Source organism: Ursus maritimus, unplaced genomic scaffold (genome assembly GCF_017311325.1).
Source record: "Ursus maritimus isolate PB19 unplaced genomic scaffold, ASM1731132v1 scaffold_1, whole genome shotgun sequence".
Taxonomy (NCBI): domain Eukaryota; kingdom Metazoa; phylum Chordata; class Mammalia; order Carnivora; family Ursidae; genus Ursus; species Ursus maritimus.
The window spans coordinates 61,021,135-61,047,522 of NW_024423343.1; the positions used below are offsets into that span (position 1 = coordinate 61,021,135).

Below are 26,388 nucleotides of genomic sequence, written 5' to 3' on the forward strand. Positions count from 1 at the left end.
ATACTGCTTCTCTGGAAACCTGAGCTAGAGGGTCTAAAATGACTCCAGATTCTGTTTGCTTGCTGTGCCAGTAGCCCCTACTAAGAGCCCTGTTAATGTGCACTTTTGCCTGCTTGGTAGGTGGTCCAGGGGATCATTTTCCTATTGACTTTTTTCCCTCTGGGTTCATTACTGATGCTGCTGAAGAACCTAGATAATTCTGAGTTGTGAGTAGTTTGCTGGAATATTGATGTTTAATTATGTCCAAAAACCTTCTGATTTGCTTTTCTAACTGACTTTTTTTTTTTTTCCTTTTGAGTTGGATCTAAACTAGAGGAAAGAAAGCATTGGCGTTTCAAATCATTTGGAAATGCGTTAAACAGCTCCCTGGAGACCAAATGGGGCTGAACCAGCTTGCTCTGATCACAACTTTCTTTAGAGTTACATGCACACATTTTGTTATAAGTCACTTTGCCAGCGCCCTAGGTTTGTGGTTGGCATTGCTGATTAGTGACCTGACCATAGATCAGTTGTAAACTCGACCACATTCAGCTTTGGTCCCTTGACATCTTTCAATTCTGTGCCTCCAGCACCTGTGCCCTCCATGGTAAATCCTTTTATGAATTGCCAAACATTAGCTTTGCCAGTCCTTATCCAAGATTCCTTTATACTTAAGTCTTTTATTGTACGTTCCATGATTCCTTTATGCTTATGTTTTGTTACTGTCAGCAGGAACCCCTTCAGTAATCATAACTTTCAGGGAATTTTGGAAAAATGTATAGCAGAAAGAGCAGTCTGGTTTACAGAATTTCAGGGAACTATATTGTCCTTGTGATGCCTGGGAATGTTAGGTCCCCAAATAGGACTAGGAAATGCCTTGGTCCTTTGCCAATAGCCTATGCTATTCTACTAGTTTTCCCTCTTTCCCAGCACCATGACTACTCACATCTCATGGTAGGTGGCAGGGTATCATGATTAAAGATGGAAGGAACAGGACAATGCAAACGTGACTCCAATGAAAGATGTGTGTTCTTGGAGGACACATAATGATCTTATCATGTATAATGTATGTTCACTTGGGTATGGGCACTTCTATCATCTGGCTGCCCAGGATATTGCCTGTGCCCATAATTTATCTCATTGTCTGATGAATAGATCTGATGAACACCAAAACTATAAATTTGTAATTTAATTGATTTGTCAACTGCTTAAAAATGAATGCAATTATTTTTAATATCTCTAGATCAACATTTCTAATGCAGTAACCAGCACCTGGGAAATCGTATGGAATGCTAAATATTAGATTCGTCTAGAGCTGGAAATTGGCGGGGTGGATAGCGATTCTGGGAGAGAGGGAACTAAGGACGTGGGTGATCTTGATACTGAAATGGTCGGCCTGACATTCAGGTAGACAGAGAAGGCAATGCCCCAGGTGGGTGATAGCTGAGACTTGTCAGCCTCTCCAAGAGTGGTACTGGCTCTCATTACACAGGTGTGACCGGCGCAATGACTGTGGGGACTACAGTGATGAGAGGGACTGCTCCTACCCCCCCTGCAGCGAGAACCAGTTTACCTGTCAGAATGGGCTGTGCATTTATAAGCAGTACATGTGTGATGGGGAAAACGACTGTAGAGATGGGTCTGATGAGCTGGAGCACCTGTGCCACACTCCAGAGACCACGTGCCCCCCTCATCAGTTCAGGTGTGACAATGGGAACTGCCTTAATATGGGGCAAGTCTGCAACCGCCTAAATGACTGTTTAGACAACAGTGATGAGAAAGGATGTGGTGAGTATAACAGAAGATTTGGGAAAAGGAAAACAGGGAGACTGAATGTGGATTTTCCCCCCTTTGTGACTCACTGGAACTTTCCAGTCTCTCCTCTGATACAATATTACCAGAAAATTACTATTGCTTATCTATCAAAAGGCAAACGTTTCTTAATATATAAGGTTCATACACAAACATTTTTAGGCTAATTCTTCAGTTAGGCAGTCATTACAGGAAAAAGAAGATGAGCAAATTCTTACCAGTAGTAGCTAACTCCATTGTTAAACAGGGCAAACACTTTGAACCCTTGAAATGACTTGTCTGAGCTTTCCCTCTGCTAGGATTCCTTTGCCTGTTCATTTTCATCTTCAGGTGATTGAAGGGGAGTGTTTTAAACTCCCTCTCCTCCAACCTCCATGGGTAAAGCAGTTGAGCATTTATAAAATATAGGCTTAATAGGAACATGTTCTCTTCCCTGTGTGGATAGTTTCTGGGTGAGCATGCCCATGTGTCACAGGACCATCCAGAAGGACACCCAGTGGACTGCTGAGAAGCTCACCCTGTCTTGTGAGAGCCAGATGTATGCATCTCTTCCCAACCCCGTGTCCAGTGAGGTCACCCTGGTAACCTGAAATTGGCTATGCTATGGGAGTCACACTGCAGAAATGGAAGGTTCTACAAATCACAGCATACCCCCACCCCTGAGATCTGTTTTACCAGCACACCACTGGCCAGGCTCTTCTCTTTTGCTCTTTTTTCTTCTCTCCCCTGCCATGTTACTTTTTAAATTATTGGTTACAAGGAGATTGGTAGGTATAGGATTAGAAGTCAAACATAACCTTGTTTGTTATATTAGTTGTTAAAATCACTGATGAAGGATTAAGTTGGGAAGGAAGTTGAAAAATAGGGACTTTTGAATATCTGTGGCCTTTAGGAAACCCTTCATGTCTGTCTTCTTTTAGCATGATTCATTAAGAATTGGGCTGTCCAGTGGGAAGCTTAACTTTGAACCATTGGGGGGGGGTCTATTTTAGCTTCTCTAATACCTGTCTTTTACTTCTAGGTGTTAACGAGTGCAATGACCCTTGGCTCAGTGGCTGTGACCAAAACTGCACCGACACCCTCACCAGTTTCTATTGTTCTTGTCGTCCTGGTTACAAGCTTATGTCTGACAAGCGGAGTTGTGATGATATTGATGAATGCAAGGAGACGCCCTTTGTCTGTAGTCAGCAGTGTGAGAATGTAATGGGCTCCTACATCTGTAAGTGTGCCCCAGGCTACATCCGAGAACCAGATGGAAAGAGCTGCCGGCAAAACAGTAACATCGAGCCCTATCTCATTTTTAGCAACCGTTACTATCTGAGAAATCTCACCACAGATGGCCATTTTTACTCCCTCATTTTGCAAGGACTAGGCAATGCTGTGGCACTGGATTTTGACCGAGTAGAAAAGAGATTGTATTGGATTGATACAGAGAATAAAGTCATTGAGAGAATGTTTCTGAATAAGACAAACAGGGAGACAGTCATAAACCACAAACTACCAGCTGCAGAAAGCCTGGCTGTAGACTGGGTGGCCAGGTAAGAAAACAAAGAGGAGCTTTCTAAAAGTTAAAATGGTTTTTTAAAAAAATATTATGACCATGTTTTTATCTTAATAGAGAATTGAATCTAAGCTTGTGGCCATAATTCAGAGTTCCTTCGTACATTCTCAATAATTCACTTAGACAAGTCTGTTTCCTTGGCTCTACCATTTAAACTGTGGTTCATGACACTGATTGCTCTCCCTTCCACGTCCCTGCTCCTCTAAGCCTTTACATTGCCTGGGAAGGATGTTTATGCTGCATTAAGCGAGTTAAGCCGGAATCCTTGTGTGAGGTGTGGCCCCAGAATTCCCTTTGTGACAACCCCTTTAAAGTAGGAATTGTAGCTCACTCTTGAATCTTCTCTTTCCCCTTTGCAGGAAAGTCAATTTCCTATTTCCCCCTACGCCTGTTTTCTTGGGGGGGAAGTGCCTTCCAACAGCCGTCTTTGTGATTCCACCGTGGCTTGGATAGGAAATTCGGTGGCTAACTGTATACTGTTTCACAAACAAAAACGTCTGAATTGGTAACTCCTGGCTCTCCATTTCAGGAAGCTCTATTGGGTGGATGCCTACCTGAATTGCCTCTCTGTCTCTGACCTTGATGGTCGATACCGCCGCAAGTTGGCCGAGCACTGTGTGGATGACAACTATACCTTCTGCTTTGATCATCCCAGAGGAATTGCCCTTCACCCGCAATATGGGTATTGTCTCCCTGTAATCTTGGGCTCTTCTCTCATGCCCATATTCTGCCTCTGTTACCAAAAAGGCTGTTCACATAGTTATCTCAAGGCCAATATCTTGCTGGGATTTGTCTTCTGCTTTTCCTAACTGGTAAATGGTTTAGTTATAATGGGTAGAAGCATGGCGTACTCAAATGATATTCATCAGCTGTTCTGTTTTCTTTGCCATGACACACCATTTCACTTTTCAAGTCACCTATTTTGGCTGCATGCAGAGAAAATTATGGTAAAAAAAAAAAAAAAAAAAAAACCACCTTTCCTGGAGTCTCCATGTCAAATCCACTGAAATCCCCGGTTAATCATGTTCATTGTTGAGCGTTTCCTATACCTCATCCCTTTTTAGATTATTTTCTGTTAGTTTTTTTTCCTTCCTGAGAGACTCTGTAGAATATAAATTCTGTTTCTCTAATGGGAGAAGAGCTATGTCTTTTGGCTGCTGGCTTCTTTTGGCCTCACGGACTGACCCTTTATGTTTTCTCCAATAGGCATGTCTACTGGGCAGACTGGGCTCACCGAGCATACATTGGGAGAGTAGGCATGGACGGAACGAATAAGTCTGTAATTATCTCTACCAAGATAGAGTGGCCCAATGGCATCACCATTGATTACACCAATGATCTACTCTACTGGGCAGATGCCCACCTGGGTTACATTGAGTATGTACATAGAAAAGGATAAAGTAAACCAAGCAACTGTTTATTCCAGACACTAGGGCCTGTGTTGCTAGTGTGTTATTCCCAGGTAGCTTCTAGCTGGCCTGTGTGTCAGAAGTCACTCTGAAGTCATTTCTAACTAAAACTGCCTATAGGCAATTCGCTGAGCTCTGTGGTTACGGTATAGTAGGAAGAGTGTGAACGTTGAAGCCAGATTCATCAGGTTTTTGTCCTGGTGCTTTCACTTCTTTTTATTTTTTTCATCTAGAAAATGGAGGTAGTAATCTCTCTCCTATTGTAGACAGCTTAGTCCTCAACTCATCTTAATTTCCTTATCCCCTTTTTAAACTTTTGTTTCTAAAATTGAGATAAAATTGACCTATAACATTGGCCAAGAAGGCCTTGAAGTTTTCCTATGGTTTCTGTAAGTTACCATAAATTGTCACATTTTGGAGAGTATTTTTAAAATTGTATGGCTAACATCAGATTTCTTAGCTGCTTGCTCACTCCCCCTCCTGTTTGAGTTTTAGGGTCTACTCTAAAATTGTAAAATATTAAAATATCAGTATTTTAGACTCATAGTAATGAGTGAAACAGTGGAATTGGAAGGACTGGAAATCTGGCCGTGGATGCTCTGTGATACCTTGAAATCAGAAAACCTCCTGTGGAATTTTATTTGTCTGGAAAAGTATTCATCAGTCGTGTCTAGGGCATGATTAATAATAAGTGTGCTGCCAGGGGAAGCAGAGTGAAGCCTGCAAGCCTATACTGTATCTGAGTTAGTATATTCCTCGCAGGTGACACCGAGAACCCACGTATTTCCTAAGAACAGCATCTCCTCAGAAATGTTCATGAAAACGCAAAATTCCAGCTTTATATTGCTATCCTCTAACTTCTTCCAGTGACTTAGGAAACAAAAATGGCATCCCAGGGATGTTGAATGGAGAACATTAATGGGAGAGGTTATAAGCCTGTAAGAGCAAAACCAGCTGCATCTGCAGGAAAGAAGCTGTGATTAGGAATTAGAGATTGTTGAACTCCTGTGGCTATGCCTATTTTTAAAGCATGGCTTTTTCAATGTTTACATCTTTTGTTCAGTCAAAATATGTTTTAAGTTTAGTTTTTGTTTTAATTAGAGTCTAGGAGTTTGGGGGAGGATCTGGACTTTAGTTACCCCTAGAAGGTAGAATTTTATTAATTGATTTGTCAGTGCATGCATCCTTAAAGTCATTGGAAGAAAGGAGTTAGTTTGATCGAGTGACTCTTCCTTCTACCCCAGGTACTCTGATTTGGAGGGCCACCATCGGCACACGGTATATGACAGGACGCTGCCTCACCCCTTTGCTATTACCATTTTTGAAGACACTATCTATTGGACGGATTGGAATACAAGGACAGTTGAAAAGGGAAACAAATATGATGGATCAGATAGGGTTGTGCTGGTGAACACAACACATAAACCATTTGACATCCATGTGTATCATCCATACAGGCAACCAATTGGTGAGTATGTGATTCAGTTTTGGCCCGGTTGCTTTAGGTTCTCTGCATGCCATTCTTATTTCTTTAAGAACAAACATAATGATTTATAAAGAGAATGGTGTTACTTGTTAATGTTTTCTACAAAACATATGGGAAGACCTGCTTATAACTTTTTTCCCCCCATAACACCTGATTTATTCTTAAAGATCAGTCTGGGTTTTTGTTTTGATAAGAATGAACACTTGTTATGTTTCCATGTTTACTGAGCTGAAGTATTTGGTGGGAAGACTGAAGTATTTTAAAGTGGGTTACATCAGTCAGAGTGGCCAAAATCAAAAACTCTAGAAATAACTAGTGTTGGCTAGAATGTGGAGAAAGGGGAACCCTCTTACAGTGTTGGTGGGAATGCAAACTGGTGCAGCCACCATGGAAAACGGGATGGAGGTTCCTCAAAAAGTTAAAAATAGAACTACCCTGTGACACAGCAATTACACTACTAGGTATTTATCCAAAGGATAAAAACATAGTGATTCAAAGGGGCACATTGCACCCTGATGTTTATAGCAGCCTTATCAACAATAGTTATTATGGAAAGAGCCCAGATATCCATTGACAGATGAATGGATAAAGAAGATGTGGTATTTCCATACAATAGAATGTTACTCAGCCATCAAAAAGAATGAAACGGTGCCATTTTCAATGACAGAACTGGAGGATATTATGCTAAGCAAAATAAGTCAGAGAAAGACAAATATCATGATTTCATTCATGTGGAATTTAAGATACAGATGAACAAAGGGGAAGGGATAGAAAAATAATAAGATGAAATTAGAGAGGGAGACAAACCAAAAGAGACACCGAACTCAAGGAAACAAACTGAAGGTTGATGGAGGGGAGGTGAGTGGATGGGGTAATGGAGTGATAGGCATTAAGGAGGGCATTTGATGTAATGAGCACTGGTGTTATATACAACTGACGAATCACTAAATTCTATCTCTGAAACTAATAATACGCTACATGTTAATTAAATTGAATTTAAATAAAAAATTTAAAAAAATATAAAATGGGTTAAAAACATCATGACATTTCACCCCTAAATATGTAAAATAACACCTTTGAAAAATAAGGACATTTCCTATGTAACCACAATAAATTATAACACAAGAGATTAACAGTCATTTCCTAATACCAAGATCAACCTATTAAAATGATTGATTTAAAAGAAATGTTTAAAAGAAAATTATAATAATTATAAAACATCATTTATTAAATTTCTATTTGCATATGACATTTTGTGTGTTAAACATATGTTACACTTGTCATCCAGAAGGTAATAATGTTAAGAGCACACACAGTGTCTCATTATATGTTTTTTTTTTCCTTGCGAACTTACATTCCTCATTATGTAGTTAAAGCCATTTCATGATTTATAGATAATCTAGCAAAGGTCTGGAATTTACTTTGGAAATAGAATGGATTTTGTGGGCCTGCTTTGTTGTGGTGTTTTGTTAAAACATGATAAACTTGGAAGTAAGGAAAAGTGAGAATTGGCAAAATAAAAATATTCGGGTTTTTTTTTCCCCCTGGAAATTAATATTCTTGATACTATTTTAGCAAAAGTTCAAATTAGGGGAATTTAGATGGTTCAGTTGGTAGAACATGCGACTCTTGATCTCGGGGTCATGAGTTTGAGCCCCATGTTGGGCGTAGTGTCCCTTCAAATAAGTGCTTAATTAAAAAATATATAGACCCATATATATGTGTATATATCTCTATATCTATCTATCTATTAAAAAGTTCAAATTAATCATCACCTCCAAATGGTGACCCAGAATATTAGTAAAGATGCCACACAGTTTACCTGTCCATCTCATTCTTGGCCATACTTCTGTTGCCTGTATTCTTAGAATGAGAGAATATAGCATCTGCTAGAAATGAAAACTTATAGGTTCTGGGCACATGAATGTAAGCTAACTTTCCCACTTGCTCTCCAAAGGCTTTGAGAAACACATCTTTTCTAGCCCAAAACACCAGTGGGTATGCCTCACTTCTGGTAGCAGGTAGGTCAGTTTTCTCAAAGCATAGCATTGCTTACAGTTCTACCATCTGTCCTACTTATGAATTTTTGGAAAAAGCATGAAACTTGGATATGATTTTTCTTACTGAGAGGTGACTAGTTTGATGAGGTGGGCAATCAGTTCACCTGTGCTTGATATTCTAAGTGAATTAACATATATTTTCCTTCTTTTACTAGTGAACAATCCCTGTGGTACCAACAATGGTGGCTGTTCTCATCTCTGCCTCATCAAAGCAGGAGGAAATGGATTCACCTGTGAGTGTCCAGATGACTTCCAAACCCTCCGTTTGGGTGCCACGAAACTGTGCCTGCCCAGGTGCTCCAGCACCCAATTCCTGTGTGCCAACAGTGAAAAGTAAGGCTCTCTCTTCCCTCACCCCACTGCCTCGCCATCCCCTTGGATGGATACACACTGAACTTTGAGGGTCCAGGGGATGGGAGTTTCCTAATGAATTAAGATTTTGGGTAATTAATGTGGTTCATTTGGAATGCATCAAGACTCTCAGTCTCCAATCTCAGATAATTTCTTCCATGAATAGAAGCAATTTGTTAACCAAAATGTGTGTTAGTATTTCTCTGTAGAGAGGAAGCTAGAAACTATGTGTTTTTTATTTCTAATAAATTGTCCTATGTGTCAGGGCCAAGACTGTATATGTGTACCCTGAAAAATAGCCCTCAAGAGTGGTAGAATTTCTCTGATAAAGGGTCAGTATCCAAAATCTATAAACTTACAAAACTCAACACCCAAAAAACAAATAATCCAGTTAAGAAATAGGCAGAAGAGATGAATAGACATTTTTCCAAAGAAAGCATCCAAATGGCCAATAGACATGAAAAGATGCCCAACATCACTCATCATCAGGGAAATTCAATCCAAAACCATGATGATGCACTGGGTGTTATACGCAACTAATGAATCATCGAACTTTACATCAAAAACCAGGGATGTACTATATGGTGACTAACATAATATAATAAAAAAATATTATTATAATCAAAAAAAAAAGACTTGTGTCCACAGGGCTCAGAATTAAAAAAAAAAAAAACATGATGAGATACCACTTCACCTGTCAGAATGGCTAAAATTAATAACACAGGAAATAACAGATGTTGGTGAGGATGTGGAGAAAGGGGAACCCTCTCACACAGTTGGTGGGAATGCAAACTGGTGCAGCCGCTCTGGAAAACATTATGGAGGTTCCTCAGAAAGTTAAAACTAGAACTACCCTATGACCCAGCAATTACACTGCTAGGTATTTACCCAAAAGATACAAAAGTACTGATTTGAAGGGACACATTGCACCCTGATGTTTATAGCAGCCTTATGAACAATAGTCAAATTATGGAAAGAGTCCAGCTGTCCATCAATTGATGAATGGATAAAGAAGATGTGGGATATATATAATAGAATATTACTCAGCCATCAACAAGAATGAAATGTTGACATTTGCATTGATGTGGATGGAACTAGACTGTATTATGCTAAACAAAATAAGTCAGAGAAAGACAAATACCATATGATTTCACTCATATATGGAAGTTAAGAAACAAAACAGATGAACATAGGGGAAGGGGAAAAAAACAGAAGCAAACCATTTAAAAAGCAAAACAGAGGATCATAGGGGAAGGGAGGGTAAAATAAAGCAAGACAAAATCAGAGAGGGAGACAAACCATAAGAGACTCTTAATCACAGGAAACAAACTGAGGGTTGCTGGAGGAGTGGAGAGTAGGGGGATGAGGTAACTGGGTGATGGACATTAAGGAGGGCACATGATGTAATGAGCACTGTTTGTTATATAAGACTGATGAATCACTGAACTCAACCTCTGAGACTAGTAATACACTATATGTTAATTAATTGAATTTAAAAAAAGACCCTTAACTGTAGAGAAAAAAACTGAGAGTTGCTGGAGGAATGGTGGGAGGAGGATGGGCTAAATGGATAACGGGGGGATTAAGGAGGGCACTTGTGCCGAGCACTGAGTGTTATATGTAAGTGATGAATCACTAAATTCTTCTCCTGAAACCTATATTAAAACTATATGTTAACTTAGTAGAATTTAAATAAAAACTTGGAAAAAAGAAAAAGGAAAAAAAACATGGTAGAATTTCTCTGTCTTTCCCACTCATATACTGGCCTAGCTTCTTAGTTACAATGCCAGAGGATCCAGGATTACACATTTAAATCCACTTTCGATTATTTGTACCTGTTACAAAACATGGCCACAGATTATTTCCCTAACCGTGGCCATAGACCATTGATGACTGAGTCAGAGAGTGAAGTCAGGAGGAGACATTAATGCAAACCGTAGCATTTAAGATCCAAAGGCAGATTATTTTGATGATTAAATAAAATATCTTAGATTAAGAATCTAGCCCTAGGCTGTCAATAAATGTAAGCGCCCTCTACCTTCCTAACCAATACCCACCTATCTGTCTGTCACCCCAGCAGATACTCCCAACTAGTTCCTGTTACCACAACTGTAACCCTAAACACACACTCCATTGTTTTCTGTAGCAGGAATTTAATCATTAGGTCAAACCATTTTTTCAGCATGAATTTGGGTCTTAACCCACCTGGTCCATCTCGTCTAGCTCCGTTTTCTCCAAAAATACGCCACAGTAAAGGATCCCATGCATGTTATTACGGGGAGTTCAGTTTTGACGTCTTCTCTCCAGGTAGCCTCTACCACCCCATGCTTTGCTAAGAGAAGTGCTGGATTTTCTCTCTGCAGGTGTATTCCCATCTGGTGGAAATGCGATGGGCAGAGAGACTGCTCGGATGGCTCTGACGAACCGGTCCTTTGCCCACAGCGCTACTGCCGGTTAGGCCAGTTCCAGTGCAAGGACGGCAACTGCACCAGCTCACACTTCCTGTGCAATGCTCACCAGGATTGCCCCGATGGCTCTGACGAGGACCACATTCTCTGTGGTGTGTTCGATGGCGTTATACCATCTTTGGCCCACTTCTGTAGTCGATTGTGGACAGTCATGATTCTGTGGGGATATTCTGCATGTCATAACCCCAAAACCGGTCCAGAGTCCTAGGGGAAAAGTCAAGAGCCCATCCTGTATTTTTATAACGTTCTTAAGATACACGAAGGTCTCTACAAGGTGAATGGTTGAGGTCGATGGTGTGTGGTCTGTATCAGGGGTTTGCTACCACGTGCTATGCACAGAATCCTCCTTGAGAGCTAAGCCTGAGGGCAAAAGGAGGGTTTCCCACTCATTTTAAGGGCTCTTGAAATTTATTTGTGTTTTAATTTTCAAAAAGCCAAGGAAAAAACCCTCCGAACTGAAAACAATACATTAACAACAGCAGTAAATACAAAGTTTGAGAAACATTGTCCATTAGGAGAACAGGAACGGGAGAAGGTGAACTTAGTAGGCCATCAGTGACTCAGTCTTTAAGCCCAAATTCCACATGCAAGACAAAGATATTTAAGAATTTAGGAGACAGTAATAGTCAAGAGAATAACTGACCATGTCATTGTACCGGCTGATAATAAGTGCATTAGGACGGAAGTCCTCTAAAAAGAAATTACAATCAGGCTCTCCAAGATCCAACAGTGTAAATCAGGAGCTGCTGTCCCTAACACCTCACGACCCAATGCCCCTCCTTGCAGAGCATCACCGCTGCGAGTCCAATGAATGGCAGTGTGCCAACAAACGTTGCATCCCTGAAGCCTGGCGGTGTGACTCAGAGAACGACTGCGGGGACAACTCAGACGAAGACGTTTACAACTGTGCCAGCAGGTTGTGCCAGCCGGGCTATTTCAAGTGTGCCAATAACCACTGCATCCCTCAGGAGTGGAAGTGTGATGTGGACAATGACTGTGGAGACCACTCGGATGAGCCCCTGCCCGAATGCCGTGAGTTCCTGCGGGGGGGGGGGGGCATTCATGAGCAGGAGCAGGAAACAGGAGAACCTGTGTGGCGTGAGACAGGACAGGGAGGCCCCTGCTTCAGCCCCATGGCCGCCTCCCTCTGGGCTCTCCCTGCTAACTCTGGCACTACAAAGCAAAGTATAGCTATGTGGTCTGCAGGTCGAACCAGACCCTGTTCCGAAAGGGGCTGATTCCTCCTCTCCATACCCTGGATATCTAACGCTCCCGAGTATGATTACGAGAACTTACATTTGTGTATGTCTAGCACTTTCCCATTTGAGCCTCAGGGAAACACCGTGCGATAGGGAATGTACATGTTACCAATTCCCATTTTCCAGGTGAGGAAACTGAGGCTCACCTGAAGAAGTTTGTCACATTTCTGTTTAGTAGTAGAGCGCTGACACCCAGGTATTTTTTGCTTCAAGCCCAGTCCTTCCCCTCCCCCGCCCCCTGTAGTTCTGTAACAGAAATGAATGATACTGAGCTAGGGAGGAAACTGAAGATGCTTTCTGCTTTTGGTAAATAGATCACACCTGAAACAGACACATGTTGCCAGCATCAATCCAGTTGGTAATTGTTACTCCTAAGCACCACGTCCTTCATATGACAACGGGAAGGTGTCTTTTGGACTGAGAATTTAGTTCTGACTTTGCTCTTTCCTCTCTCTTCAGTGAGCCATCGGTGTGACAACCATACAGAATTCAGCTGTCGAACGAACTACCGCTGCATTCCACAGTGGGCTGTGTGCAATGGTGTTGATGACTGCAGGGACAACAGTGATGAGCAAGGCTGTGGTAGGAGGGGCTACAAGGGAGTGGGGGAGGGGCAAGAACGGGGAAGTGTAAGATGCCCTTTGGGAGATGAGAGTGCCTTTCCCATGTCCTTGTTCCTCCGTTTACCTCTGAAAAAGCATCATCTAGTGATTTTTCTAGTAACATGTTACTTTTTTTTAGCATTTAGCTAATTGGAGTTTCATTTATATTATCTTAAATGAAATCCCATCCCAAAGGATGCTGTAATTGGGAAAGATGTTATTAAGATATTAGGAACTTACATAATTTCTCCTAAATATAGAATCTTTATTCACACTTGACAAGTTTAAATTGTGTAATTTTATAGATGGACTAAAATTTGATGGAAGGGGGCAGAGAAAAGATTTGATATCTATCTCTAAAAAGAATAATTCAAAATCAGGATATTTCTTATTTGGAGATTTTCATATTCTAAATGTCTCTTTGGCCATATCATCTATTAGAAAGCTGTGAGTCACTTTGGCAACATGGAAAGAACCTAGGGACAAAAGGCCAAATGAATTAATAGACTCTGACAAGATTAGCCATATACTCTAACTTGAAACCCGAATGTCTGTGAGTGCATGTGTTAGGTTTAGTTGGAAGAGAGTAAGGAAGATAATGGGTTATTTTAACACTGAATTTAATAGCACTGAATTTAATCAACTAAAGGCAATGGGATGGAAATGTTCTATTTGCTGTTGGCGTCACTTAATCTTCCTTTCCAGGTCTTTCTTGCAAATTAGAAGCCAGATGCCAATTCATTTTTTGAGCAGTTTCTATAAAAAAGAATGAATCTAGTTTGAAGCTGTTTAAAGTTTAAGTAGGGTAGGTTCAGGTTAGCCAAAAGAGAGAATATTGTCGGTGACTGCTGCTGGCATTCCTCTCTCTGGGAGCTTTGAGACTATGGTAGCATAATTCTCAAATTGTCTCACAAGAAAGCCAGTGCTGCCTTGGCATTTCTTGACCTCCAGCTTCTGAAGTCTTTGCAATGACTGTGCTTTGTAGAGGAGAGGACATGCAAACCTTCCGGGGAATTTCGCTGTAATAATCACCACTGCATCCCTCTTCGCTGGAAGTGTGACGGGCACGATGACTGTGGAGATCACTCAGATGAGGAAAACTGCGGTGAGTGTTCAGGATTCTGCCATCTTTAAGTGCCACCAGAGCTGTGCTTCTGTTCTTTGTCCATAATTCAGTTGTCGATGCCATTCATCCTCAGTGGGTAGGATGACAATTACCCGATCTCTTGCATTCTGCTGACTGGTACATTTCCACTTTTTCTTTGACTAAAGACAGAAGCATCTCCCTTTAAGATGCTTATTACGAAGTTTTGGGAGAAGGATGTTTACCCAAGTATATGTTTGGTTTGTTGAATTTGTTTATATCTAACTTTTTTCCTAAAAAGAATATAAGGCCACTTGTAATAGAGGACAATAATAAGATAAAGAATAGAAAGAAAGAAATCAGGACCAAGAGAAGTTCAGGAAGGAAAGGTGTTAACCCAGCGACCTTGCTTCTTAAGTGCTTGCCCCCAAATGGTCTTAACAGTGGAGGAAAGATCTTGTACTTAGGATTGTCATCCTCCCCACCTTCCCCCGGAATAACTGACTATTTTAAGAGGGCTAATGGTTAAATGACAGGTCAGGTTTTAGTTCCTCTCTCTCAGTGAAGGTGCTGACTACAAGGAATTGGACAGGGAGGTCAAGGAAAAGAAGCCAAAGGTTGGGATCACATCAAACTAGATAGTCCTGAATAACTGGATATATTTTGAAAACAACTTTAATGAGACCCTGCCCTGAACATATGTCATTGATTCTTGTATATGTCAATTTCAGATAGATTAATATGGAATACAATCTTTTTTTTTTTTTTAAAGTAGGCTCCACACCCAGGGTGAGGCTTGAACTCACAACCCCAAGATCAAGAGTCGTGGGCTCATCGCTTCTCGGCCTTTTGACTAAGATCATGTGTAGTATCTGTTCTTATCAGTTTAAAGTCTCATACGTCCTCTGAGGACAATATGTTAAATGGATTTTTGGAATTAAGAGATGGAATAGGAGCTTGCTCCGTCCACTCCACACATTGACTTGGTATTGTAGTACTTCCAGGAAAGGTGCATCCGCCGGGGGCGGGGGGGCGGGCAGGGAAGAGTCCCATACTCTACCAACTGAGCCAGCCAGGTGCCCTGTAATACGGAATACTTTCTAGCTTTAGTCACTTTTTTGGAAGCAAGAAGTGATTGCCATTTTCCATAGGCAATTGAGAGAATTAGGATGCTGATTACACCTGCAAATATCAGTTGGCTAAAACTTAACACAAAAGTGTGATCCAATGGAATTTTAAATTTGAGAAAGTTCATGTTTAATCCTATAGGAGGTTATCTAGACTATCATGAAGTCAACAATTAAGATTAAATAACCTTTGGAGAAAACTCTTAATAAAGGCCATTCTTTACATTCTTAAAAATTGAGGTAGGAGGTCTAGTTTTGGAGGACAGACAGTCTGCCTGCCCAAGCAGATGGCTAGGACTTGGGACAGAGGAGTGCCTGGCACGCTGAGGGTACTCAGGCCAACTGAGAAGTCTGTCTTCTGTGTGTGATTCCTCGTTCCCACTGATGGCTGGGTGGCTTTCCTTTGCAGTCCCCCGGGAGTGCTCGGAAAGTGAGTTTCGATGTGACGATCACAGCTGCATTCCCTCTCGATGGGTCTGTGACCATACCAACGACTGTGGCGACAACTCAGATGAGCGGGACTGCGGTAACTGTCAGAGCTCTTTTAGAGGCTTACCATGGGGTGCAGTCAGCGTATTTGACAGAAGAAGGGACTTCAAGTGAGAGTTTGTACGGTTTTTTTAGAGTAAAACAATTTTTGTGTAATTTATGCAGTATATAAGCCTTAGCATAACACAGTACCTTCTGCTCTGTATTTTCTATGCTTTATTCTTAACTTACAGCAGTAAGTAAGTCATAATAGGGGAAAGCGGCAAGAGAGCTTTGAAAATCTCATTTTAACTTAAATATTTCCTAGGAGCGGACTTGAACCTGCATTGACCTTCTAAGCAACAACAACAAAAGCATTCATTTTTCCTACTGTTGCCCAGAAAGTGGCCCTGCAGGATATATTTCTGTAGCTGTCTTGTGTAAGGTCAGGGCATTAGAATAGGGATCATAAACCCCAACTGATTTTTATAGCTCTTTACTCATGAAGGCTTGGGCCTGGGAATTCAGATTTCCGAGAAAATGCTGGCGATTATGTATTAGGGGAGAGCGTTTCCCCACGTTGAATGGGAAAAGCGTATTTTTGGAGAGTTTATTCATACGTAACCACAGCTGTGCGTTTGCGGTGAGCCAGTCACAAGGTGTGGATAGGAACGTGATGAAATACTTACTCTGTTCCGTGGGTCTGAGAACAACAGGCCCTACTGCAGTGACAGTCTTTTCTCTTCAGAGATGAAGACATGCCAACCTGGATATTTTCAGTGTCAGAGTGGACACTGTGTGTCTGAACACTTGACATGTGATGGAATTGCTGACTGTCTGGATGCCTCTGATGAAGCCACTTGTCGTAAGTGTCCGAGCCCCTGTGGCACTGTTCGTCTGAAATGTATGCATATGGCCTTTTAGACCCCGCCTCTCCATCAGCCACCACTTCTTACATGAAAAGGCTATAGGGATTTTCAGTTTGGCATTCATTGGTAATTATCAGTTCACTTGGGGTCTGAGTTACCATATCCAAATAGTTCCTAGTAGTCATTCAAGTACATTTCAGTAACAATACTTTTTTTTTTTTTTTAGATTTTTTTTTTAAAGATTTTATTTATTTATTTGACAGAGATAGAGACAGCCAGCGAGAGAGGGAACACAGCAGGGGAGTGGGAGAGGAAGAAGCAGGCTCCTAGTGGAGGAGCCTGATGTGGGGCTCGATCCCGTAACGCCGGGATCACGCCCTGAGCCGAAGGCAGATGCTTAACCACTGTGCCACCCAGGCGCCCCCAGTAACAATACTTTAAATAGAGAATATACTAAATATCTGTACTAACAAAAATAGTTACATATTATTGCCTATGATACAAATCATTACTTGGAAAAAAACCCTCAGGTAAATAAGAATATTTGAGCATGAATAGATGGGTATAAAGAACTTGGATTGGGTATTAGAACATACTGAATTTACAGCATTAACATTTTTCTAAATTGCATGATGGCATACAAAAAGTTTAAAAATGAAGGTCGGTATGATCATTCGTATTTTAGTCTCTGTGAATCACTGAATAAATATTACCTGTTGTTGATTATCCATGATGGGTATTATTAATGATGTGGTTGCCACATATTAAAACCTGGTTTCAAAGAAACTATGTAAATGGATGATGGGTAAGGCCAGTGCTGACCCAGCTGAAGAGCTGCCCTCGTCTATAAAGAGAAAGTCCAGTGCCATCTACAGAATGACTCATGTCTTTGAAAACTGGGATTGCACAATGGTCGCTAAGAGGTATTCCATCATAATTTCATACAGCGGGAGGCAACAGTGCCTCCTGAATAAGGAAGAGAAGGCTATAATGAAAAGAGCTCAAGGACAAATAGCAGGCTACCTTTTCAAAACCAGTAACTTTTTCTAATAATTTGAATATGTCTCCTCTCCACCAACAGCCACTCGCTTCCCCAACGGTGCATATTGCTCGGCTACTATGTTCGAATGTAAAAATCACGTGTGTGTCAGGGCATCTTGGAAATGTGATGGGGATGATGACTGTGGCGATGGTTCTGACGAAGAACTTCACCTGTGCTGTAAGAAGAGGGAGATGAAGGGCGGGTATGGGAATGGTGTCATCTGGCAAGACCTCAGCGGTTTTTCCGTGGAGCATGTGATGCCGGAGGACAGTGGACAATGTTTGAATGGATGCATGAGCGGTATCATTGTGATTTTATTCGGTCTTCTTTTCCAGTTCGCTCTTCGGGACATGGGATTGTTAGGCAAACATTCATCCCTGTTCATTTTTAGCCCAAGGATTTGACAAAAATGCCATGTCAGTATTTTCTTCCCTTCAGAGAACTTTAGTTAGGGCACATTATAGTTTCACAGTGACAGCTCCATATTTTTCTTGCCACTTCTTTTCTTGTTAGGAACTGACCATGTTTTGTTTCAATTTTAGCTTGATGGACCTTGAAAAATATCTTAAGCATGTGTAACTTTCAAAGAAGTCTTTAGGAAGTTGCTCCTTCTATGAGATAAAGTGCCCACAGCCCCATTAAAAAGTGGAGAGGCAGAGACACAGCCACATTAAAAAGTGACCCGCACTGTTTTATAATGTTGCACGTCTTTCATAGCAAAGAATTCCTGCAACAGTTCTGTTAACAGTACTTCTAAGAATCAGCTCTTGGATCTGACTTTTTTACCCCTAACTGACCTTATTACAAGTTTCTCGTTTTGCTCCTGTGTGTGGTGTAGTGAGGCAGAAGGAAAATCAAACAGCCAGAGCCTTCCATGTAGAAGAAGAACACACACGTGGGTTGAGTTTCCCCAATTTCTGGTACCTGCACAGAGGGCCATGGCCCTTTACCAACCAAGTAAGGGACCTGGGTTCTACCTTTGGGTTCCTCACAGGTGCGTAAGCATCAGCTAGAAGTCTAACTCTGGACAGCAAAATGAGTCAGAGTTTGATTGTGAAATAGCAACTTTCAATGTAAGAGGTGAGGGAATTCAGGAAGGAAAGTCTGTCATGGGGTGAAATTTCATGCTCTGGAGGGTCAGTGACAACTGCAGTCAGAGAGACAAACAGTGGCCTCCTTACTGTTAGGATAGGAGTTCATGTATATGGTCCTGCCAGCCTCTTCAGCCTCATAGCTCGTCATTGTCCCCCTCATTCCGTGCTCTGGCTACAGGGACTTTGATTCAGGTCCAAACTCCTGCTATGCTCCTTCCTGACTCCAGACATTGCCCAGCCTCTACTTTTTTTTTTTTATATTTTTTATTATGTTATGTTAGTCACCATACAGTAAGTACATCATTAGTTTTTGATGCAGTGTTCCGTGATCCCCAGCCTCTTCTGATCCTTCCTCCCCCGGATCTACATCAGGTCTCCCCAGTAGATGCCATCATAGCAGGTCCGGTTTGTGACTCTTCTTACAATTGTAATAGAGCGGTTGGTTAATTGGCAGAGTCTGTTTCCCCGTTGGCATGAAAGTTCTGTGAGGACAAGGACTGTGTCTTTCTTGTTTGCATTGTATCTGGCTCCTAGCACAGTGACAGACGTGGTGTGTGCTAGATACTCAGGACGTATGTGTCAATTGGCTCATTGGATGAGCAGATGAGGGATGAGTGGGGCGAGCCCGGTGCTGGCACGGGGGCATTTTAGATATTGATGCTTACGTTCTACTCTCAACTTGTACTTTTGTTTTTCCATCTTTCCTTCCAGTGAATGTTTCCTGTGAGTCACCGTACCGTTTCCGATGTGACAACAATCGCTGTATTTATAAACATGAGCTGTGCAACCATGTGGACGACTGTGGAGATGGAAGTGACGAGAAAGAGGAGCAGTGTAAGCAAAAGTGAAAAAGAAGAGGGAAAACTAAGGGCCCCAAGTTGTCTGCAGTTTGCAAAATGTCCCTCTGGGATTTCAGTTTCTTCTGCAGAGGGCTGGACCTACGACTGCAGATCTCCATTGACAATTGTTGACAGACATATAAACACACATGCTCGTCTTATGTGCCCCTTCCCTGCTTATGCCCATCTCATTGGAGCAAGTCCTCTAATTTTTTAGTCTTTGTTTAAATATTTAATAAGCTTTTTTCGAGAACATGAGAACAAACACTAACTGCTAGTTGACTCACGCTTCACAAATTCATGGTTTATTTATTTCCAAAAGTGAGGTTTGGTCACTCTTCAGCCTTGAGTTACTGATTGTTAATCCAGGTGTGTGAGCTTCCGAATGCTCAGCTGAAATGATCACATTCAAAAAAGCAGCACCAGTGTGAACAGAGCTGGTCTTACATGCATCTTTAAAATGGAAATTCATTTCCCAGTAGAGAAAAATAATGGATTATTTTAAGATAGAAGTTGGTGACATTGAATGTTTTAGATATTGAAAAATATCTGTGCTTTCTCCTTGTGAGGATGTTTTAAAATCTATCCATTGAAGGGGAGAGTTGATTAGTATTTGGGGTAATTTACCTAGAGAAAAGTCAGCGAGAAAAATGATTTCCCCTGACTCCAATTACTTTTTTTTCCTAAAGTGATACTCTTTGGGAAAATTTAGATAAATGGCTCATTTTTCTATTTTCCATCCGTTGTACTGATGTGGCCTTAGAAAGCTCACTGCCAGCTCTCCGACTGGGAGGACTGGGGGTCGGAGAGAACTAGGACACTATGGCAGTGCTCAGGCTTGTAATTGTTTTATGGTTTTTTGTGGGGGTTTTTGGCAGAGGTGAACCTACGGTTGTAACATTGTTCCTATGTTTATTTGAGGCATGGCACAAAAGGATGAAAACCAAGAAATAAGATATTTTAAAAATTTTGAGCAGATTTCTCCTTCTCCCCTTCTCTTTCCATTTCCCTTACTGCTATTGCCATTTTTTTATGGAGTAAGAAAATTGTAGCATGTGGTCAGATCTGCGAGTGGATAAAAGGGGCAGTATACTTACTCTTCCCAAAGAATAGGATGTTAGTCAAAGGAATCACTGCTTGCCATCACAAAAGACAAACTGCAGCATTTCGATGGCTTAAAGTAGCAGAGGTTGAATTTTTTTTTTTTTTTAAGATTTATTTTTTTGAGAGAGAGCATGAGGCAGAAGGGGGCAAAGGGAGAGAGAAACCCCAGCAGACTCTTCACTCAGCACAGAGCTCAATGCAGGGCTAGATCCCACAACCCTGAGATCTGAGCTGAAACCAAGAGTTGGATCCCCAACTGTCTGCGACACCCAGGTGCCCCGGTGGCAGAGGCTGATTTAAAATTGGTGACGGTCAGGCCGTTCTCTTCTGTCCTATAAGTATGCCGCCTGCAACACATAGTCTTCAAGGTTGCTGAGGCAGGAGAAGAGAGCAATGAAGGAGGCACACAGGTTCTTAATTTCCTGGGCTTGGAAGTGATCCTGCTTGTGCTTGTGGTCCTTTGGTTGGAAGTGGTCACAAGGCCCAATCTAACTGCAGGGAAGTGCATGGATGTTTAATGAATACCAGTGGTTTCTACCACAATTTACCCTTGTGTCACTAAAAATCCATTTACACTTTCCTTCCCGTGCGTAGAACACCCCGAACCTGTCTCCAAGGGACATGACTCATAGTCCCATTCAGTCACTGAAATCCAGGAGTTCCGGATGATAGGCTGCAGTCCAGTCAGTTGCAGATCTGGTTCCTCTTGGTTTGAAGGAATATAAACTAATAAACAAGTTTTATTTATGCCCCTCTGCCCCCAATAGATAGTGGTGGATCAGGGGAAGCATAATAGAAATATTCCCACTGGGCAAGAAAGAATGAGAGACTGGTCGCATTCACCAGTCTGGAGCCGTTCTGGAGCACCAGTGGGCTCGGGTGATACATGTTGGTGCAGGACAGGCCTGATTTATGTCTGTTGCCCTGGTGGAATTATTAACAGTGCCCTTCTACCCTCAAAAGCAAACGAGGTGGAGAGTAAACTCTATGGTTACCTTATGCAGACTTGTGAAGCCCACTCCAGTGGGGAGTGGAGGAGATTCACTGAAGGTCATGGCTCCGTTCTGCAGGGAGTGCCTGTGTCCATTGCCCCTCCTTATCTCTGACTCCACCCCCTGGGACAGTTTCCTCATCTTTTTTCCTCTTCAGCTGAAGAGGGGACAGGAGAATAAGCCCTTTTTAGGAGCTGCACGGCTTTTAGCCACTCCCTGCTTGTAGGAGGTTGGGGGCCCAAGGCTTTCTTAGAGTCTTAGTCACAGTATTTTGGTTTATTTGGTCATATGTTTCTCTTGAAATTGAGCAGACTTTTCATCCATTTGATTTCAGTCAGTTATAAAGGTCAAGAACCTCAGATAGTGTTTCTTTTGAGACACAGTTTTTGAATCTGCTTTATTTCTGTGCTTGTTTTCCTCATGCACCTTTGTCTCAACTGCTCATTGGGCCATCTAGAAAAATTGATGGGTAGTCATTTCATCCAACTCAGAGGTTTTCCTGGTTATTTGTGTCTCAAAGCCTTCTACATTTCAGAATCTTACTGTTTGGGATCTGAATGCAGTCAGCTTCTCCCACACATCAAATTTCTGGACTTTCTTTTATTTCATTCTGCTTATAAATCAACCGGCTGTTCCCTGAACCTTTCTCTGACTTGTACTCCCTGCCAAACTCGGGTAATGGCAAGCAGTGCACACTAACGTTCTGTCTTCTCACCTCTTTCCCTAGGTTGATAGTTTCAGTAAGCAGGTGGTCTGCCTTCCAGTGTTTCCCAAGTGACACTTTTACCAAAGGCTTTGCCTTTGCATAATATGGGTCTCCATCTTTCCTGTCTCCAATATCCCTTTCCTCATTGCTTGCCCCCTGACTATGAAGGCAGTGCCCCATAACTTAGGTTTTGTTATGGAGGTACCTTGCATATCTACTATTCAGGGTAACTCATACTACCTCTGCACCCAACACATTTCAAACTCAGCGGTGGTCCCTAATGAAGACTTACTTCTCACCCAAGTAAAGGCCAGTGCAGGTTGTCCAGCCCCTCCGTCGTGTAGCTAGGCCACCTGAAACAGGTTGCTTCCAAGGTTGCCAAAGCAGGGAGATACATGAGCTTTAATTGCTTCAGTGCAGAAGTGACACATATCACTTCCTACTCACAGCCCATTGGCCAGAACTAGTCACGTGGTCCCAACGTAACTGCAACGGAGGCTGGGAAATGTAGGGAAGCACAGGCTTTTTGTGAGCAATAACTATCCGCCACAGAGGGAGGCATCTTGCTGCGCAGAAGAGAAAGTTTTGACTTTAACTATTGTTCTTAAATTACAGGTTTAGCTTCGACCTCTAGACCTTGTACAGAAAATGAATTTAAGTGTAGCAATGGACATTGCATTTCACAGCATCTTGTATGTGATGATGTCGATGACTGTGGTGACCATTTTGATGAAACGGGTTGCAGTAAGTAAATATTTATTATTGTATTTCATCGTAGTAACTCAGGTTTACCTAATGAAAGCATGCAGTCACATGAAGTAGATGGTAACCACATATTTCTCTTCAATTTATTTTGTGCTCTGAACTGCAGTCAAGCCTATAGCTACCTGTTACTGAGCATTGACTCTATATCAGACATTGTGCTAAACACTACATGGATTATCTCATTTTATCCTTGTAACAGTCCTACGAGCTGGGTAGTATTCTCTCTCTCAATTTTTAAAAAAGATTTATTTATTTATTAGAGAGAATGGGGGTGGGGAGGGGCATAGGGAGAGGAAGAGAGAAACCCAAGCAGACTCCGTGCTGAGTGCAGAGCCCGACGTGGGGCTCCATCTTATTATCCTAAGATCATGACCCGAGCCGAAACCAAGAGTTGGACGCTTAACCAACTGTGCCACGCAGGCGCCCCTCAAATATTTTTTAATGAGGAAACTGGCTTACAGGTGTGAAAAAACTGCATGTCTTTTTGCCATCAAGAGGCTGAGTGAAGATTTGAATTCTTACCTGCCTAACTCCAGTGCACCTCCTCTCATTAACTAGTTGCCTCCCAGCACCTTAATGCTGTGTATATTGTTTATTAGTCTGCATATTTTCCCCCTTAAGCCAAATGCAGTATCCTTTGGCATGTAGGGGAAAATCTTTTAAGGGGAGTTGATAAAGATGGGGATGTCACGGGGGAGCTCAGAAGGAACATTTATCTTTATTTTTAAAGTAGAGGGAGACTTTGTGTAGGAAAAGGATGATGAATACAATCAAGGGGTGGTTCTAATTCAATATTGTGATGGAAATGTTGGAATGGCATCTTAATAATTCATACCTTTTTAGTCCTTTAGAGTTCTTATGAAATCCTTGCACATACATTATATAATTTGTCACCAGGCAAACCCCACTGGGTTGCAATTATTATGTCTCAGAGAGCTTAAGGAAGTTGCCTGAGGTCATACAGAGTGGCAGAGGCAGAATTTGAATAGTCCTGTGACTCCAGATGAGGAAAGCTGGCCTCTAGTTTCCTCAGCCACTAGCTGTGCCCCTTTGAGCATCAGCTGACCTTTCCAGGCCTCAGTTTCTTCATAGAAAAAAAAAGTTCTTCGAACTCTAGGAGCCCATGACTTAGTCATCTTAGTTAGCACCACACATTTTCAACTTGGGCTTTGATTCCTTTTCTTCTGAGACACCCCAAGGATTTCCTGGCAACTTTTCTCCTGGGTGAATTACAAAGGAGAGTCAATAATCGGTCATATTGCATTGATTTGCCCTTTATTTCACACACTTTCCTAGTGGGGCTTGGAATTTTTGACATAACAGTGTGACTTGATTAAATATTTTAAAAAGCATGAACATGACATTTGCAAAACTGGGTGTTAGATTTGGGTCTGGTGCTGAGACTGATAAGTGGACAGTTCCAGGAGTTTGGAGTATTTTCTAGTTGGGCTTGGGTTAAACCTTAGTTCCTCCTTTAGTTGCCATTTAAAAAGCTTACATTTGACTACAGTACTTTTAATTCAGATGACGTTTGATTAAAAGCAGGGTTTATTTAAAGAAAATAAGTAGCGTAGATACTAATTTAAGTACAGGAGGAGCATTTCTTTTTAGATATTAAGTGAATAGTGAATCAGTCTTACTGCTGTGGGTCAATAATTGGAGACATGGAGTTCTTATTTATTTATTTGGTTTGTGGATTCTTTATTATTATTATTATTATTATTATTATTATTATTATAGAATTCTTATTTAAAATACCAGTTTTTGGGTGCTACTAATCCACTTGCCTTTCTTTTCTTTTCCCTGTCTCTTCTCCTTCTCCTATTTATTTTAACAGGATCTCTGAGGTGTTCAGGGCATATGTTTGCTTTTTAAAAAGTACTTGAAAGTCAGGAAAGGAAAGGCTTTAATATTTTTAGAGTGTCATATGTTTGGGTTTGGATATATCTGTTGTTTGTGGGTTAAGATGGTGATTGTTATCGAAAGACGTAATTCCTCATATTTGAGGAAGGATCTTATAATGTTTTATGGTTTCTGCTCTTGTTTGAAGGACTCTTGCTTCATCAGAGTATAACTCACTCAGGGGAGCATTTGGTCCAGAAATGTTTAACTCCTGGGACCTTTAGTCATGTTACAGATTTTAGAGCTGGGAGGAGATTATAGAATGTAATTATACACATGAGACCCAAAGAAGTTATATAACTGGCTTAAGGCTATCCAAATTAATAAAAATGGGTCACATTTATTAACATTGTAGAGGAGACATCACTACCAACCTTACAGAAATTTTAAAGATAATAAGGGAGTAGTATGAGAAATTTTATGTCAACAAATTAGACAACTTAGGTGAAATGGCCAAATTCTTAGACAAAACAATGAAACTGACTCTGGAAGAAATAAAAAAATCTGAATAGACTTATTTAGCAATGTGTAGTTCTTTTTTTTTTTTTTTTTTTTTTAAAGATTTTATTTATTTATTTGACAGAGAGAGAGGCAGTGAGAGAGGGAACACAAGCCAGGGAGTGGGAGAGGGAGAAGCAGGCTTCAGGGAGCCCGATGTGGGGCTTGATCCCAGAACGCTGGGATCATGACCTGAGCCAAAGGCAGATGCTTAACGACTGAGCCACCCAGGCACCCAGCGATGTGTAGTTCTTAAGAGCTAAACTAAAGTTTTTGTGTATATAGCTTTGAAGTTTGAACTTCAAGGGCTTTGAAGTTTGAACTCCAAGGGCTTTGAAGTTTGAACTCCTTTGAACTCCATTGAACTCCATTGAACTCCGTTGAACGCTGTTGTGCTTTATTTTGTGATTACTTTTCTTTTCTGAAACTCAATGTTTTCAGTCTATTTGAACCATGTATACTTAAATAGTTATCATACCCTTAAGGGACCCTCATTTCCTACTGTAGGAGACAAATAGATAGAAATCTATTTTGCTTTGGAAGAATTGAGCCAGTAGATACTACAGTCTCTTTGGCTAAAATATTCAGAAGCCTGTGACCAAGAGACATTTCATTTGAAATGCAGATAAAGCTTAAATCCTTTATGGAGATAACCACCACCCTTCCCACGCCTTGGCCTCCATTATCACTGACTAGGTATGTTCATCTTTGTCAGCTTCCTTGTAAGACCTAGGTTTGAGGGTAGATGGAGACTCAGGATAAAAGAAGCAAACTTAACGATAATAGCAAAAATGAAAGCCAGATGGCTTCGACAGATATTGGCAGAGATAAGAACTCAGGCCAATGATGAGCAATGAAATGTGAGGATGGAGTCTGAGCTGTTAAAAGTCTGCCCTGGAATATCTGGACCC

General features: G+C 41.3%; 1 protein-coding gene and 1 non-coding gene across 2 annotated transcripts in view; both read left to right on the forward strand.

Moving 5' to 3' along the window:
• Nucleotides 1-26,388, forward strand: part of LRP2 (LDL receptor related protein 2) — a 180,244-nt gene that overhangs the window by 127,804 nt on the left and 26,052 nt on the right. The window contains exons 50-64 of the mRNA XM_040636652.1: nt 1,472-1,767; nt 2,813-3,329; nt 3,882-4,034; nt 4,559-4,729; nt 6,006-6,229; nt 8,463-8,640; nt 11,022-11,218; nt 11,913-12,158; nt 12,845-12,967; nt 13,973-14,092; nt 15,608-15,724; nt 16,415-16,531; nt 17,617-17,754; nt 19,383-19,505; nt 22,928-23,056. Of these exons, the coding sequence (XP_040492586.1) occupies nt 1,472-1,767; nt 2,813-3,329; nt 3,882-4,034; nt 4,559-4,729; nt 6,006-6,229; nt 8,463-8,640; nt 11,022-11,218; nt 11,913-12,158; nt 12,845-12,967; nt 13,973-14,092; nt 15,608-15,724; nt 16,415-16,531; nt 17,617-17,754; nt 19,383-19,505; nt 22,928-23,056 (2,849 nt within the window). The remainder of the gene's footprint in view (nt 1-1,471; nt 1,768-2,812; nt 3,330-3,881; nt 4,035-4,558; nt 4,730-6,005; nt 6,230-8,462; nt 8,641-11,021; nt 11,219-11,912; nt 12,159-12,844; nt 12,968-13,972; nt 14,093-15,607; nt 15,725-16,414; nt 16,532-17,616; nt 17,755-19,382; nt 19,506-22,927; nt 23,057-26,388) is intronic.
• LOC121100018 lies at nt 14,905-15,091 on the forward strand. The gene has a single exon (XR_005831756.1). It is a non-coding gene; the product is annotated as a U2 spliceosomal RNA (small nuclear RNA).